Source organism: Balearica regulorum, chromosome Z (genome assembly GCF_011004875.1).
Source record: "Balearica regulorum gibbericeps isolate bBalReg1 chromosome Z, bBalReg1.pri, whole genome shotgun sequence".
In the NCBI taxonomy this organism is placed as follows: Eukaryota; Metazoa; Chordata; class Aves; order Gruiformes; family Gruidae; genus Balearica; species Balearica regulorum.
In genome coordinates, this window is record NC_046220.1 from 51,846,850 (window position 1) to 51,863,975 (window position 17,126).

Genomic DNA, 17,126 nt, shown 5'->3' on the forward strand with positions numbered 1-17,126 from the left:
GGGGTGTGTATTTGGTTTTGGTTTGGGTTTTTTTAATTATTAAAGTGAATAATGTCATGCAAGCCAAAGTTAGTCATTGAGTTGTAAAAATTCGGGATATATTTCCATCATAGGCATTCTTATTGTTTTCTCCAGAATCTCTCTCACTAGTTATTGCTCACACATTATACTTAGTAGGTCACTCGGAAACAAGTATGTCAGTACTTATCTCTCTGTTTTATTTCTTGAGCTGTTATTTCCCCTTCTGAGGAAGCACTGTGAAGTCATGGAATCTCTGCTGCTCTGGTAAGATGGAAAACAGATGGATTCCTCAGCAGTCAGCAGTGTTTCTAGCTGCCTCTGTTATTTTTGGCCTCTGTGTTTCTGTCAGTCTGCATGATTTCCCCTTAATAAATCCATGCTGACTACTCGCAATCACTTTCTTGTCCTTCATGTGTTTGGAAACAGTTTCCAGGATTATTGGCTCCACCTTCCCAGGGGTCAGGGTGAGGCTAACAGGCCTGTAGTTGCCTGGATCCTCCTCCTTGCCCTTGAAAACAGGGTTGACACTTTCTTGAGTCCTCTGGAACCTCGCCCATCAGCTTAAAACATTCAAGCATAATTGAGAGTAGCTTCACAATAACAGGGCCAGCTCTCTCAGCACTCATGGTGGCATCTCCTCAAGTCCCCTGGAACTGTTATGTCCAGTTTGTTTAAACATTGCTTAATGTGATCCTCCCTTGCTCAGTCTTTATTGCTCCAGGCTATCCCACTGGTCTCAAGGGCCTGGGATTACAGAAAGCAGGTCTTACCTGTAAAGAGCAAGGTGAAGAAGGTGCTTTGACCTTTTTAGTATCTTTTCACCTTTCGCGCCATTCAGCAACAGGCCTACATTTCCTGTAGCCTTCCTTACGCTGCTCATGTACATGTACAAGACTTTTCTTTTGACCTTCATATCCCTCACCAGATTCAACTCCAGGTCGACTTTGGCTTTCCTAACCTCATCCCTATACACCCAAGTGGTGTTTTTGTGTCAAGTGTGTGCACACACTTGATGTGGCCCCACTTCACCTCTGTTTTGTTGATGATCTCTATTGTCCACATCATAGGTCACCACCTCCATCTCCCATCATTCCTAGTTTAAACCTTCCCTCAGCGGGTTCACCAGCCTGTTGGCAAAGGTGCTTTTTCTGCACATAGTGTCAAGTGGATCCTCCCCCCCCCAGTCCTATGCATGTAAAAGCTGAGTTCCAGCTTTTGACGCAAGCTGTAAAATGCAAGCTGGTTCCTTTCTTGTTGGCATGTGGGATCTGTCTGCTCCTCAAGATCTTCCCCTTCACCAGCAGGATGAAGGAGACACCACCTGGTCCCTAGGCCCTGGCCCTCATACTCCAAGCCACATAGTCATGCTTGATGCACTCCTGGTCTCCCCTGGCCATATCCATGGTGCCCATATGGAAGAGCAGCTGAGGGTAATAGTAGACTGCTACCAGCCTCAGTAAGAAGAGCCTGTCCATGCTATCCAGGAGCCAAGCCCCTGGCAAACAGGAAACCTTGCCAGGTGGCAGGTTGGGCTGGCAGAGACACCTCTGTCCCAACAGCAGGGAGTTTCCCACCACTGTTCTTGCCCCATCCTGCCTTCACTGCCACTGGCAGGCACAGCCAGCTTGGGCACAGCCAGCTTGGAGGCTGCATTGGGCAGAGCTCCCTGTCTTTGCCTGCTGCCGGGGCTCAGAACCTGCTCTGGAGATCAGAGCTGCAAGCGGAGCAGGAACCGTCGTCCTGGTGCCGGAGCTCACAAGCGACCAGGCTTTGCCCAGCTCAGCATCTCCATGCCCAGCCTGACAAGCTAAGGCTCTGCCTGCACCTCCTTGGTGCAGTAAGGGTGCAGGTTCCTGTAGCTGCAGGGTCTTGGAGGAGATCTGGTCCATCTCCTTGTCAGCATCCCTGGTGATGTACAGTCTGCTCACCTCCTCCCACAGCTTCTCTGCTCAGTGAGACACATCCTCCAGCTGTGCACGCTTAGAAGAATATAGAATGGTTTTTAGTTCTAAACCTGCTGGTTGCCAAAGATAACTTACAACAGAGGCACAGTAAGAACTGGCAGATTCAGGAGCGTAATATTACATCATTTATATGTCTAGAAACTGTACATATGTGTGTAGTATATTAATACCAGGTATGCAACAGACTATGGTGCATGCATGCTACACAGACTAAAAGTAGAAGAATAGTAAATGTAGGCCCAAATAGTTTTTATGGTTATCATGAACTTAAAAAAAGTTTTAAGGGCACGACAGCTGTATTCAGTATACAACATAGGTTTACAAAACAAGCGTTAGCAAATTTGATGCATTTTTAGGATAAAAATAAGCACTTAATAGCTATACTTGAATAGGCCCTCTTGTACTAGAAGACAGCAAACAAAGGGTTATGATAAAGAGTGCATAGGAGAAGTGTGGAAAAAATTCAGATAGCTTATTTGGGTCTGATTTTGATTAGACATTTAGGCAAAAAAACCCCACCAAGACATTAATGAAATTTGCGGATAATTTTAAGCAGAAAAAATGTGAATTGAAGTGAGAATAGACAAACATGAAACAAGTAAGCAAAACCCCTGGAAGCAGAGATCTCTAACTGATAAACAAGGTAAAATTTCAATGTAACAAGTAGAAGCTAAAAGGAATGGAAGGAAATCCATCTGGAATGTACAAGTTCCCTGAAGCCCAGAAATCAGGGAAAACAGTGGGTAGGAGAGTAGCTTGGGGTTTATGGGTTGCAATATTAAGATGCTTACATGAAGGCAGCCTGCCAAAACAAGTAACAATAGTAATCCTTCCCTTGAAGGTCTTGCTGAATAATGCTTCTGACTTCTAGTGCCTCATTTTTGTGAAGATCAGTTTATGAAGCTCTGAAGTTCACACTGTAGGACTTGGTGGGTTTTCTTCAGTCTAAACTGAAAGGAACCTAGCACGCAACTATCAGAATGGAAACCTTCATGTTTTAAGCGAGTCATGATTAATAGAAAATTTACTATTGTATGATACCTCTTAATGATCTACATGAAAGATTTTAGGGTACTGTGGTTCCTTTCTCTATTGGTTTGCTATAAATGGCATGAAGGAGGTTTTTTTAACCAGAGAAAAATGACAAATTCCTTAGGGAAGCTTGTGGAAATTTTAGCATACAAGCTTTTCAGAAATAATCTTGAAATGTAGTTGGGAGACTGTGATAGGTAGGTGGGATGAATCCTTGTATAACATAAATAATTTCATGTATTTCTTGTTTGCTTTGCAACGTTTCTATTTTGATGGGAGACTTCTTTAATGTTTATATGCTTTGCTGCTGCCAGCTGGCTGACTGTTCCTTGGTTATCTATTACTTAATAGTTTTTTCAGGTACTTGTTTTAGTTGCATCTGGATGATAATGTTACTTTTTAGTGAGATGTAACTAGTTAATGAAATCATAAAATGTTACTCTTCCTCGTACCTGAAAAATGTATGTGAAATGTCTCTAAGTTTTCATTTAAATCCTTAAAGCAATAGCTGACAGACTGGGGGTTTTTTTCCTATTTGAATATATGTGGAACCCTGTAGGTTACTAGTTAATTTACTGTTTTCTTTTTCTTTTTTTTTTTTTTTTCATTATCTCACTAGGATAATCTTTTCTTCCTGGGTCGTGACAGATCATTACCTGTTTGTGTTCAATGGGACGACGAATTCACTTTGTTGTTGACCCTCAGGGCTGGTGCTGCATGGGCTTGATTATCTTCGTCTGGCTGTACAATACTATCTTCATTCCAAAAGTCATCCTTTTTCCTCACTATGAAGAAGGACATATTTCAGCCATGGCAATTTTGTGTAAGTCAATTTAACTTAGCCCTTTTTTCTACTAGTAAAAATAGTATCTTTGGGCAGTAGTTAACATATATGAGAAAGGTCAAGAAAATAAAAAATAAGATGAAGGATAAGGTAAAGGATAAGAGTACTAGGATGCATGCTACATTTTTGTGTTCTAAGAAGTTGAGACACTTTATTCATTTCAGAGGTGTTAGGTAAAACTTGTTTGTGTAGAAACTGGGGAAGAGCATTAATATGGCTTTCCGATCCTGTAGCTAGAACTTGGTGACAGAATTTCATGCCCACAGCTCTTAGTGCTTGTCAGAATTTGGTGTGGAAGTACTGATGGTTGACAAACTGAGTTTGGCCAGTTTTGTCGTATGTGAGCTAATGTGAATTATGCACATAGGTTTTGCTGGGGAAAAGGCATGAATTTTAAGTGGAACGAGCTTTACAGTGAAGATGGACCATTGGGAATGTCCTTTCACATAGAGACTCTGAGGTGTAGAATTATTGGTGCTTGTTTGGTAAAACAGTGGAGGAACTTCCTAAATGCAGTGGTAAGGTCATAGTGGCATCCTGCTGGTGCTATCAAAACAGTGTTCTCTAGTACCTTTTCCTCCTGCTTTTTCAGACTGGGGACTACTTAATATTGTATGCTGTACAGTACCAAAAATATGTCTGGAATTGAATGAGAAGGCTGAGTAATTTCAAACTCAGTGCTGGAGCATCTATATTTTTGATGCAGTGTATAGTAGATATTTTGTACATCTGAAAAAGACTAACAAATGCTTATTTATTTTTTCAGGTTATTACTTCTGCTCATTGTTTTGTATAGCTTCATTACTAAGAGCCTCAGTAGCTGATCCAGGAAAGCTACCTGAAAACCCAAAGATACCAATTACAGGTACATTAAGTTGCTTCCATGTAATTGAAAAAAAATTATTTTATTGTCCTCAAAATAATTAGGAATCAATTCGATTTTGTGAGATTTGACGGAAACCATGAGCTGTCTCTGCTGAAGGATATATTGTGAATGAAATTAAAATTGGTATGTCACTGTCTTTAAATTGTAAATTTCTAGAACTTTCCCTTGTGTAGACTCAAAACTTCTTTTTCAAAACTTGTTCTGCTAGGAAATTTTTCCATGGGAAGATTTTTGTACATTCTAGGCTTTCAAACATATTGCATATACTTCTAACTTGATAATATTTAATAAAAAATGTTTAGAGGTAGTTAGTCATTAAAATTCTACTTTTTCTGATTAAATTTGCAAGATGTTAAAAGTGATGGTAGAAGGTACTCTTCTTCGGGATTTTACCTGTGCATTTTTTACAACTTTTTTTTCAGTGACTTATGTTTGTGTGGGCTGTTAACCAATGAAGTGTGATGCTAATTACATTGTGTTGCTGCAGAATAGCAACTTAACATGTTGAGAATTCCCTTCTGTCCTTATGAATTTATCCCACAATTCCTGTATGGTGTCCAATGCTCCAGAAATTGGAGGAAATTTGAAACCTTGATAATTCTCCACAGAGAAAGCCAATATTTTTATGAACTGTTTGATACTATTAAGGTGTTTTTCTAATGCATAGAGCTTTTACATAGCAGGTTAGAGTGGAGTAGGGCTATTAAACAGCATGAGCTTTGTCATGTTAACAGTAAGTACTTTTTGAATGTAGAAAATGTATCAAATGCAGCAAGGGGTGAATATTTCAGTCTTGTCTTGCAACGTGGTGGATGCCAGGAGTAACATTTTGCACTGACTTCCTGATGTTAGTGACAATCTGGGGTGATGCGTTTAGAAACATGATCTGTTTAGCCTCAGCACTGATGTTACAATGTGCACGAAGGAGGCAGCAGTAGGAAGAAGGGATTCAGATGTGAATTGCAGAAAATCTCATGTCTGTGTTCTTTCTGTTACTGGTAACTGAGCTTTTGACCCAGCAAAATGAAAGGTCTCTCAGACTTGGGTTGTTGCTGCAGGAAGAACAACATGGATTCTGCAACCTGAACTGGAGAATGAAAATCACATTTATGACTGAATGTTCATTTACCTGCAAAATACCAGGATCACTACAAATTCCCTTTGTGCACAAATGTTTCTTTCTCTTTTAAGGGATGCCTTTGAATAGCTCTCCAATCTCTTCATGCTCCATTCATTTCATATGGCAATGATACTTTATAGATACTTCTGAAGATGGAACGCTTGGGCTTGACTGTGACAGTGATTTGGTGTGTGCTATATGAGGGGTTTTGTACTTTCTAAAGTAGCACTTCAATTCTCCGGTATTCTCTAGGTTGACAGGAAGATACATTTTTGCATGGTATAAATTGTATTCAAAAATGAGGTTGGGATGTTTCTGAACTCTGCTGGTAGCTACCCTATTAGGGAGTGACACCTTTGTGACACTGGATTTATAGGAACAGATTGTAAATCAGTTTCCATCTGGCATTATTACTAGTTTAATAATCTCAGATATTGGGTTTCTTTAGTTCCACTGTCCAAATGTTATTTTGCAGCAAGACATGATTAAAGCTGCCAGCAGGTGGCTCAGAAGTGCTGAATTTATTTTGCTTACATAGGGACAATGCTTTACTGAATAAAATTTCAGAATGCCCTCTAAAAATTAAGCTTATTTTTTTTCCACTGGGATTTAAGAAATTTATTTGCATCAAAAAAGTTCTATTTAGGTAGAAACAACCAGTCAAAGTATTTAAGATTCTCCATCATGCACCTATTTTTTTTAAAGACGGAAAACATATACTTCTGTGAATGGAGGTATTAACAGTGTTGGTATGATTTGTTTCCCATGTGAAGATGAAATTTCTGAATATATAATTTGAATTCTCATATTCAAAGGCTTCCCTAATTTGGGTGGCGCAATTTGAGATAATAGCTAAGCTGAGCAATAGCAACTCCTGGTAGTTTCAGCTACTCAGTATGTCTGGAGATCACCTTAAAGAATCTCACATTGGGCATCCAAACATACAAGCCTATCTTCTATCTGTTCTTTGGTTGCCGTATGTGTAAAATTGCATGTTGTGAGAAGTATGTCTTAAAATGCTTTGAGATGGAAGATGCTCCTGAAGCGTTCGTTGTGTGTTTTATTTTGGTTAGCTAGCTTTGACAAATTCGAATAGCAGTGTTTCCTCAGGAGGTTTTGGAATCAATGGGAGGAAGATTGTATGATGGTTGTGTCTAGCAGATACATTTTTTCACAGCAGACATATAAGAAAATAATTGAAATATGTGACAGCTTTTGTGCTGTAATAATTACTCCCTAGAAATACAATAGAAGGAGAGAGGATTTTGGAGAAGAAAACTGGCACAGAGTGCCAGTAGTATCTTCCAGTTTAATTAAGGTGACAATGGCGAAAAAAGTTTTTTATATGCTGCTAACCCTTCGCAGATCGTAGTAAGAATTTTTTTTCTCCTTGAATCACTAGCATATTGATTCACCATGGGTGTGCTGTACTGAGTTTAAACCTCTCAAATCTGTCTTTACTTTTTCACCTAGAAAGAGAATATTGGGAACTATGTAACAAATGCAATATGATGAGACCAAAGCGTTCACACCATTGTAGTCGTTGTGGACATTGTGTGAGGAGGATGGATCACCACTGTCCATGGTAAGACTAGGACATTTGTTCTAAGAATCTACTATTGCTTCAGTGAAGCATTTCAAAGTTCATGATCTTGACTATTGCTCATTTGTCATATTTCTTTCCCAGTAGTGCTTAATCATTTAGGCATGTAGAGCAGGGAAGAAACAGGTTTGAGACTTTCTTATGTCTACAAGTAAAACTGACAGTAAGAACTGTTGCAGTGTAACATCTAATCATAGTCAATCTGTTGTATGCCATATAGTTTTAGAACATTCATATATTTTGTTTAAAGAATTGGAATTTTTACTCCTAAAACTGATCCCAACGTAATTAATTTGCACATGGCAAATTTATTTCATTTGTTGCCATTTAGTTTCTGATGCTGGAAAAAAAAATAGTGAGAAATTAAACAGTATTTGCGTTTCTTGGATTGAAGTAAAAGGTTACCATTTCACTATAGGAGGGGGTGCTCTTTATAATAATAAAATTAGGTCATGGCTTTTAGACAGTTTTTGGGTTTTAGTTTACTGAATGGCTGTGCTGAGTAGAAAATGTTGACTCATACCATGCCCCACTTGTCATAGCCTCTCTGATTTTGTAGTGAAATTGCTTGTTTTACTATTCTCTGACTGGTTTCAGTCAAAATGAACTAATCTGGCTAAAATTCTCTATGTAAACTGGTTTTTAGTACTTTAAAATGAAAATAAACATTCCTGTCAGTAGTTCTGAGGTATCATTTCCAGCAAGACAGCAATGATGAACTGCAGAGGACAGAATTGACAACAGAATCCTCCTATGTTGATTTAGCCATTTTTCAAATACCCTTTTTGTCAATTGTTACTTCAGCAAATAATGCCAGCATAGTGCTTTTGTCATTACGGCTTAGTTTGGTACTGATGTCTGTGCCAATGCCTCATGAAATTGCACCCCAACCACATTTTTTGCATCGATATAACTTATGTGAAGCAGACTAGACCTAGATTTCAAAGGTTTTGAATCTTGTACTTAATATTTCTAGAATCCTTGTAATTCCTTTACTCCTGTTGGAGTATGCAGAAGGAGTTTCTGAACAGAGATGCCTGTTCTGTCTTCTGTGTCTTAGGTTCCTTCCCAGTTCATGCTTATTTGTCATTGGGGTACCCTGTGATCACATTTATTTCAAACCATTCATTTGCATTTCCAGTTTTGGGATGCCACATTGTTCACAATCAGTATTATCTTTAGCAGAAGATAATACGTATTACTGTGGAATTTTGCAGAGTTTTAAAAAATAATTTGGTTACTTGAGTATTACTTAAAATTGTAGTACTATCTTTGCTACATAAAGATACAGAGAAATATGTCTCCTATTCTAAGCAGTAATCTCAGTAATGCATCCTACACTTCAAGTGGCAGTGTAAGGAAACCACTCCTTACAGTAACTGCCATCTCTGACATAGAGACCATCACTTTAAGAATGGTGTGGTTACTCAGTAGTTCTTAAATAAATAGCTCCATAAATAATCAAATTCTCTTATTCACATTATCATAACTACAGTGTTTAAGTCTTTATATTTCTGTCTTTATATATACTTTGTTTCTTTGCAGGATTAATAATTGTGTTGGTGAAGACAATCATTGGCTGTTTTTACAGCTGTGTTTCTACACTCAGATCCTTAGTTCCTATACACTGATACTTGATTTCTGCCATTATTACTACTTTTTGCCTCTGAAAAAAGAAAACTGGGTAAGAATCTGTTTTCTCTACAAAGTGAATAAATATCTAGTAATGCAACATAACTTAATTTGATGTTTAGTTACTACATGTTTCTGCTGGCTTGCTTGTTGACAGTGAAGAGGTTGGAACTAGATGATTTTTAAGGTCCTTTCCAATCCAAACCATTCTATGATTCTATGTGTGTTATCAAGTGAGCAAACTGATTTATGGTAAGTAACAAAATACTCTTCTTAAAGGGTATATGATTTCTATGTGTTAAAAACAGGTTAGTTTTCTTAGGAATCTAGGAAAGGATGACAGAACCAGTTAGGTTCCTTTAGAAGTGATTAGTGAATACTGGGAAGAAGCAAGGAAACTACTTTACGTGTATTCAAATTTCTTTCTGCTTTCTCCAAAGTAAATTTATGCAGAGTATATATTTTCTATCCTAAGTCCCTATTTAAAAATGCTGATATCACCAGAAAAAGAAGAAAAAGCATACTATCATTCTGAAATAAGAAAAATATACATTGGTTTTGAAGCAGTATTTTGTGTTGCTTTGAAAATGTCGTTTGGGTTAAGGGAGAATTAAGTTTGGTTTGTTTTACTTGGACTCTATGCCATTACCATATTTCAACATCTTGTCATTGGGAAAATGCAGTTGAACACTTAAACAGAAAAAATAGACCTACACATTGGAATAGAGTAAAAAATTATGGAATTTCTTCCATTATGGAATTGAAGTTGTAAAGTCTCTGTGGTGCTCATTTATGTCTATTATCTGTAATGTTCAGAATATTCAAGAGGTTTGCTTGAAAGTTGCTGAATGCTTGAAAGTCCTAGAAGAGCAAAGCTGATACTATTTCTTTTGAAGCACATGATATGAGATCTTGCTCATAAAGAAACATAAAAACTTCTACCCAAAATCTGAAATGGACCTTGTATTTGTACTGGACTATAACAAATACAAGCGCACTAAAGAGAAAAACCTAGAAAACAAGTTTAAGATATATTTACAATTAGAAAACATTCCAGATGTCCTAAGTGAAGAGACTAAGACCATCCCAGAAATTAGTAGTGTACTCTAAATTTTGTTGAGATTTTTTCCAAGTACTGAAATGCTGCAGATTTTTTATTCCACATTGATGTGACACCCCAACATACTCTCTGCTGGTGATGTTGCACTGATCTTTCAAGGCTACTGGAGACTGGCCTTTGGTTATGGGTAAGGCAAGGCCCGTTCTCCATTTTGTTGAACAACTGAAGTTCGTTATATGATTTTATATCCTAAAAGGTATAAAATAAGAATATGAAACTTCCTGTAAAATTCTGCTTCTGGAAAAGAATGGGGCATAGCCTTCCCAGCTTCGTATTTGATCCCATATCAGTACGCAGTGGATGTGATGTTCCCAAGAAAGCGTATGTGAAAATGATGTGTCAAAGGAGAGCTGAAAATGTAGGAAGACTGTACTCCTTGGATCATCCAGAATTGATAAAAGGGTTATATTCAAGTTGATATATACCAACTTTTTATTATATGGACTGTACCAAAGTTGAGGATTTTTGCAAATCTTTCTTAAAATAATTTCTATTCTAAAGGAATTTAATTTTTTATTTTTTTAACCTTTATGAATATTTCCATTTAAATGGTTTAAGGGACTCTATAAATATGGAAAAGACAACAATTTGCTGTCTGCTTGGAGCATCTTTCGATAGACACTGCCCTGTAAACTGAGCCAAGCTTATAAAATGGCATAGTCACATTTTTCACTTTCTATCCAGTTTGTTGCAGATGGGCTTTCCGTATTCACCTTTTTTTGACAGGCATTGTGAGATTTGAGGGAGCTATTTTTATTTGTTGTAGCTGCATTCAAGTTAAAAAGTATATGAAATTGCAATCTTTCTGTATTAGTGAAGAAGTCTGTTGTCTAAGTAAAATTTCTTATGAATGTGTTACATTTTGGGTTTTTGGAAAGTTAATGTTTTTGAAAGGTAACTAAATGTAAATGCCTTTGCTTCTAGTTTCAGTAGCTTTGTAAAGTTCTTTGCAATTTCTAGACTCAATTAAACCCACTACATTTCTGGACAGAGTAACCTTATACTTTCTGTATTCTGAAGGCTTCCCGTGCACAGGGTTGACAGGAGGTTCAAGCGCAGAGGCTTCTCAGTGATACTGATCTGAATACTGGATGGGGTATTGCAATGCTTCCAGAAAAAGTGTTATTTTCCAAAGATAAAATCTTTTATGAAATTGGTGGTGCTTCTCTAATAGTGTAGTTTCATGATAGATTATTTCCTTTTTATCATGAGAGTCTGCTGAATGTTGTAACTTACTTTAAGTAACTACACTGTGTCTAGGTAATAAACCCAAGTTGTGTTTGTTAGCCTTGCTTTTTAAAAGCAGTATGAAAGGGAACCAAATTATTTGCCTGGAGATGGTCTGTGCAAGAGAGGAAAAGGGAAATCATATTTATTTCAGACAATTTACAACCTCTAAAGAGGTAATAATAAATAGTTATTAATAATAGTTCAAGAAATTAATACATGTAAAACTTTGTTCTTGATGGTTTAACTGGGCTAATTTCAAGTCTTTTGGAGAGAGGCCTACTTTTCATATCTACTCTTTAGAAGATGTGACAGGTTAGGAGGCAGAATACCTATGCAGTAATTATTTTAACCCGGTTTAATGTAGTTGCCTGAAGGTTCTCATGTTTGGCTGCCTAAATTTACACAGTGTCATAGAAAAAACAGAGTACTTTGTTCTGATTAGTTTTGTTTTGTATTAGCTGGGGGTTTTGGCTTTATCAATTTGCATATGTGGACACTTCAAATGACTCTCTTCCTTTTGAAAAACTGGATCTGTGTTATAGTATATAACATTTTGTGCCCCCAATATGTTTATACTGTATAGAAAAACTTAGTAGGCACAGTAGGTCTGGTCTGTTCCGAGCTTAGTTAAGTCTAGTATTACACTCAGTAGCATTTAGCTTTCTCAGGTTTTTCAGCTGCAGGATCGGGGGGCACACACTGAAGTACAGAAAACTAAGAATAATTTGTCTGGGTGTCTAGTCAATATATCTGCCTGGAAGATGACATCAAAGCCCCATTAAGCTGATTTTTTAAAGTGGTGCTAAGAGTATAATGCCATAGAACTTTGTGCCACAGAATAATTTGTCAGAATTACGTAATTTTGACATCAAATGAACAGGACCAGTGAGAAGATTTGCTTATTATTAGTTAGGTTTTTAGGCAAGCATCCTGCAAGATTCTTTTAGTCTTTGTATCAATTAAAGCTGAAGTACCACAACATTGCAGAGACCACAGTACCTTCTGTCTTTCACGGAAGTGCTATTCTTTGTCAAAATTTTTCCTGTAACCTGCAGCTTACATTGGCTGAATTGACAGGGGCTAGTGTTTAGCACAGATTCAAAAAAATGGATAATTTTTTCTAAACAGCCATCTGGAATTAGCTTACTTCCTGCTCATTAAAAATACTTGTGAATTTTTTGGTGCTATGCCCTCATCTTAATTTTTATTCTTTGGATTTAAAATAGTACATAACACAGAAGCTGTAGAATTAAAATTGCTTTTAATGTATTATGAAATAATAATTTTATCACTGTACTCATTAATGCATTATGAAAATATGAACACTGTATGCATGTTAGTATTTCCTTCTGAATGAAAATTTGTGGGTTTATTTTTAAAGGGTTAAGTAAGAAAAACCTGAACATTTTTAATTACGTAAGGTAAGGGTGATAGCTTTCAAGCCTATGGAGGAAGCTATTTTCGATAGACATACAATCTTTCAGCTTCAGGTCTTACAGCAGAAAATTGCTTCATAGTATTCTTGGCTCTTGGAATTGATATGCTGTCAGAAAGATGGTTTGTGGTTATTGCTTCTGTTTGTCCAGCAGGAGGAGTACAATTACTGCTAGAAATGAAGGAAATGTTAATTAAATTGTCTATGTGAGCTCTTAGCAGAGAAAAAAAAATATATATACTTTGAATAAAACAGCATATGAGTTCCTCTGCTAGCTTTGGTGATTTTCAGAGGCTAGGACTGGAACGTTCTTAATTTTGCATCTTCATTAAAAACATCAAGGTCCGGAAGTCTGTATCTTTTAGGAAGTATTCAGTCTTGTGGATAGTGAGATGAGAAAAATAAATACTAGTCTTCTCATGACTACATAGTTGCTCTCTACATGGCTGTGTTAGCAGAGATTCTAGACACAGCTGCTGAAGTAGAAGCAAAAATAAATGCTTTGGCAGTATATTTTACCTGATTCATAGAAGGCTTTTAATCTTTTCAGCAAAAGAAGTTTTGCTGATACATTCTATTTGCTAGACATGTTTTCTTAGAATGATTGTCATAGCAGAAACTACTGAAGTATAAAAACCTAAACCCCTGTGTGCTGGTTTAGTTGTATTTTGTTGCTGGTTCTGCAGTTATCCCTTGTATATTATGAAAATATTGTTACTTAGTGAATTTTTAAAATATTCTGAGCTCTATTGGTGGAGCGAGGAGGAAACATCATGGAGAGCCTGCTCTATCTGGGACTCAGCTTTCTCAATTCCAAATAAAAGGTGTTGGGAAAGATTCATTAGACTTTGTAAGAAGATTATTTACAGCAATATTTATTTTCATATTATGTATTAACTAATATTAATTAAAATCTGGAAATATGTCTCATGCAAAGTTGATTTGTATTGTAAAGAGAATCTAAAGGAAACCTCTTCTCTTAGGATCATGAAATGACCTACAGGATGTGCAAGTTTTTAAAAAAATGAAAGTACATTAAAATTTTCCTTCTCGCTGCTCTGCAAAACTGACCTAACCCTGCTTTCCTCCTGTATAAATATAAGGGAATGTATATGAATATTGAATTAAGCTTAGAAAGTAAATACATAGTCTGCAGAGAAAAGATGGGAACGGCTGAGGGGATAACATTTTGTTTAAACTTAATGTATTGATAGTGTCATGTGAAGGTTGTATGGCCTTTTCTTAAAATCTGTTCTAGTCTGAAATTATTTCAGAATGCTCATTTTGGATTGAACTCTGTGTAGACAATAATTTTTGGAATCGAGTGCTATTCCCATTTTCACCTTAAACCAAATCAGTCATGAATCAGACTTTGGAAAATTACTCTTTTAGTAGACCTGAAATATTCCTGAATCATAAAGTGCTTTACATAAACATTGGTTGTTATTAATAATAAATATCTCTACAAAAGGGCTTATTAGAATGCAGCTTGTGTTATGTGAATTAATTTTTTTTATTTTTTTTTTTAACATGAGTGAATTTTCTCCCTTGTACCTCTCCACCCTCTTTCTTCCTGCTAAACCTGCAGTGTGTATTTTTTACTTGGCTTTTTTGAATCCGACAGCCTGGCTTTGTTCTGTATTCTACACTGTTTTTATGATAGCCAAGTTGATAGACTGACTTCATCACCAGACTGGAACAGACATCCTGAGGATTTGCAACTGAGAATAGACAAGCAGGTTAGCATGTGTTACATGAGGTATCCCTTCCCCAAGAGAAAGATGAAGTAGCTTAATATATTTTGTTAGTATATTAATTTCTGTGTTTATCATATTTCAGTAAAGAATCAAGATTGAATAAATGAATTCTCGCATTGTAAATGATAATTTTATGAAGGTTGTTTTTCACTTTGTCTCTTCTGGAACATACACAATAGTCCCACATTGGTCCTGCTGAAGGCTCTGTCCTCTGTACAGAATGTGCTATTTTTAAACCAATACTGTAAGCCCTTGAAAATAATAATCCAACATTGCAAATGGCAGTGACCCATTAAAGGTTTTCATGATTTTTTATTGTTGTTAGCAGGGTAAAAACAAAGTTGAATTTGGAACTGGTGGTCATATCATTGATTTTGCTCTTGACCTGGACACATCATTGGTTTTGACCTCTCTCCTGTATGATAGCTATAATAGCTGTTTTCCTAATCCATGGTAAAGATTAGGATCCATGTAGGGATCATCCATAACAGTTGAATCTCACAAATGAAGACATGGCATGTGTTCTGCCATGGGGTTGGAGAGGTCTCATGTGAATTTGTCTCGGAGATTGGCTTTCTGTGGAATGTTTTGGTATTGCCTGTTAAGATAAAGATGCCAGATCTCATGGTTTTTAATCCATTCCTCAACTTACTCAACAGACCTACACTTTGTTTCTTATTTTGTGACAAATTTCTATTGTTCACATTTCTATCCATTTTTATAAGTAGCCAAGAATCTTTGCAGTTTGACTGGATGGATAGAAGTAGTCGCTAAAGGGAACTTAAAACCCTTTAGAATAGGCAACAACACAGGGAGGGTACATCTGAGCTGTGTAGGAAATGCTAACTAGAATGACAAGGGTGGCAATCCATGTGAACTGAAGTTTTGACAGAGCAGTTAGGCTATTTGACAGAGCAGTTAGGCTATGATGTTGACAAATGTAGAGGAGAAAGGGGCTACCAAGGCCACAGGTGTCAGCCTGACCCAACAAAGAAGAAAGCTGCTGTCGTGCCATAAGAGAGAGTTGATGCATTGGTGCATAGGTTATACTTTGTGGCTCCATCTGTGTAGTTCTTTCTCTTAGCACAGTGTGATTTGGGGGAGGGGGGGACAGTCTGTGTCAGTACTTGCACTGCAATTGGTGAGTCCTAAATGGTGTTTGAACAAGAGGATCTGTTCAAAGTACATTGATAGAGGGATTGATTAATTACTGACTAGTCTTCAAGGTTGATTTATTATAGTTTGGGGTTTTGTAGATAGGAAAAATGTTTTTGTCAGTTCTGAGAAGGAATAATAAAACCAAATAGGGTTGAGCTTTTATGTAAAGCAGCAACATCCTAAATATATAATTATTATTGTTATTACTGTGACCTAAATGGATTTTTTAATGTTTGGGTTTTTTTTTCTATTTTCATGGAGTCACAGGTTTCTATTTCAATGCAGAATTGTGAAAGCAGTTCTGTTATTAAAGTCTGATTATCAAAAGCCTCTATTCCTGCATAAACTTTGGTTTTCTCTAGGAAAATGCTATTCTGTTTGTACAGATTGCTAGGTGAGGGTCCAGTGTTGATTGCCTCAGAGACTTTGATTCTCATAGAGTTGTGTAACAGCTGGAGGAAGCACTGGTGATGTCACATCTTCTCAGTAGTAATTCAGCAACCCCCAGTCCTTTGCAGTAGATGCTTTCATCTTTTAGGGAGGGAGTAAGGAAGGAAAGACAGAGTAGTATTCCTTCATCTTCACTTTAGTATGAAAGGTCTTTCCTTTACTGTACCTCTAGTTTTAACATGGGTTAGAAGGGCCAAATGCAAAATGCAACCTGTCTTCTTTACTCTAGGATTTTCTGTGGTCATGTATTGGGTGATGTCTTTTTTTCCTGCTGAAGATGGTGCTCAAGAGAAGCTCTTCTAATAAGAGTATTGGGGGGGATGCTAAGAGCTGTGTTATAAATTTTTTTCTAATGGGGGAGTGTGATGCTGGGTCCAGAATATGACTTCACTGTTGGCACTCTTCTCTTATATCTCACTGTTTTCTGTCAAGTTGAGTTTGAGTACGTTAAAATGTTTCTGAAATAATAAAAAACCATACCTATGAAGATATGAAGAGAAAGTATTTTTCAGCTAGTAGAACTTGTGACTTACCTTGCTTTTCTTTAAAGCTTTTGTGGGCTGGTGGAAACAGGAAAATGATTAGGATGAACGTTTTTATTTTGAGTTAATTTAACTTTGAATTAACTCATTAACTGAGTAAAAATTTTTTTTTTTTTAAAGGAAATGAAGTGTATATTTTCTAGCAGCAAGAAAGGCCAATCCTAACAAGAGCTGGCCTACCAGATCAGAAACGACTGGTGGGGTTTGCTTTTTTATTTTAGCTGCTTAACTAGTGATTTGTACTTGTTCATTAAATACTGACTTTCTTCACAGCTTTAGTAGCCAGTATAAACTTTTTTCCTGGGTTTATAGTTTAAACCTTCATGGAAATA

The 17,126-nt window shown here is 36.9% G+C and overlaps 1 protein-coding gene across 5 annotated transcripts in view; it reads left to right on the plus strand.

The window, feature by feature from the left end:
* Window positions 1-17,126, plus strand: part of ZDHHC21 (zDHHC palmitoyltransferase 21) — a 38,673-nt gene that overhangs the window by 3,480 nt on the left and 18,067 nt on the right. For all 5 annotated transcript variants that reach the window (XM_075739649.1, XM_075739648.1, XM_075739652.1 and 2 more), the window contains 4 exons: window positions 3,637-3,840; window positions 4,628-4,726; window positions 7,341-7,452; window positions 9,016-9,154. In XM_075739649.1, the coding sequence (XP_075595764.1) occupies window positions 3,687-3,840; window positions 4,628-4,726; window positions 7,341-7,452; window positions 9,016-9,154 (504 nt within the window). In that variant the 5' untranslated portion in view covers window positions 3,637-3,686. The remainder of the gene's footprint in view (window positions 1-3,636; window positions 3,841-4,627; window positions 4,727-7,340; window positions 7,453-9,015; window positions 9,155-17,126) is intronic.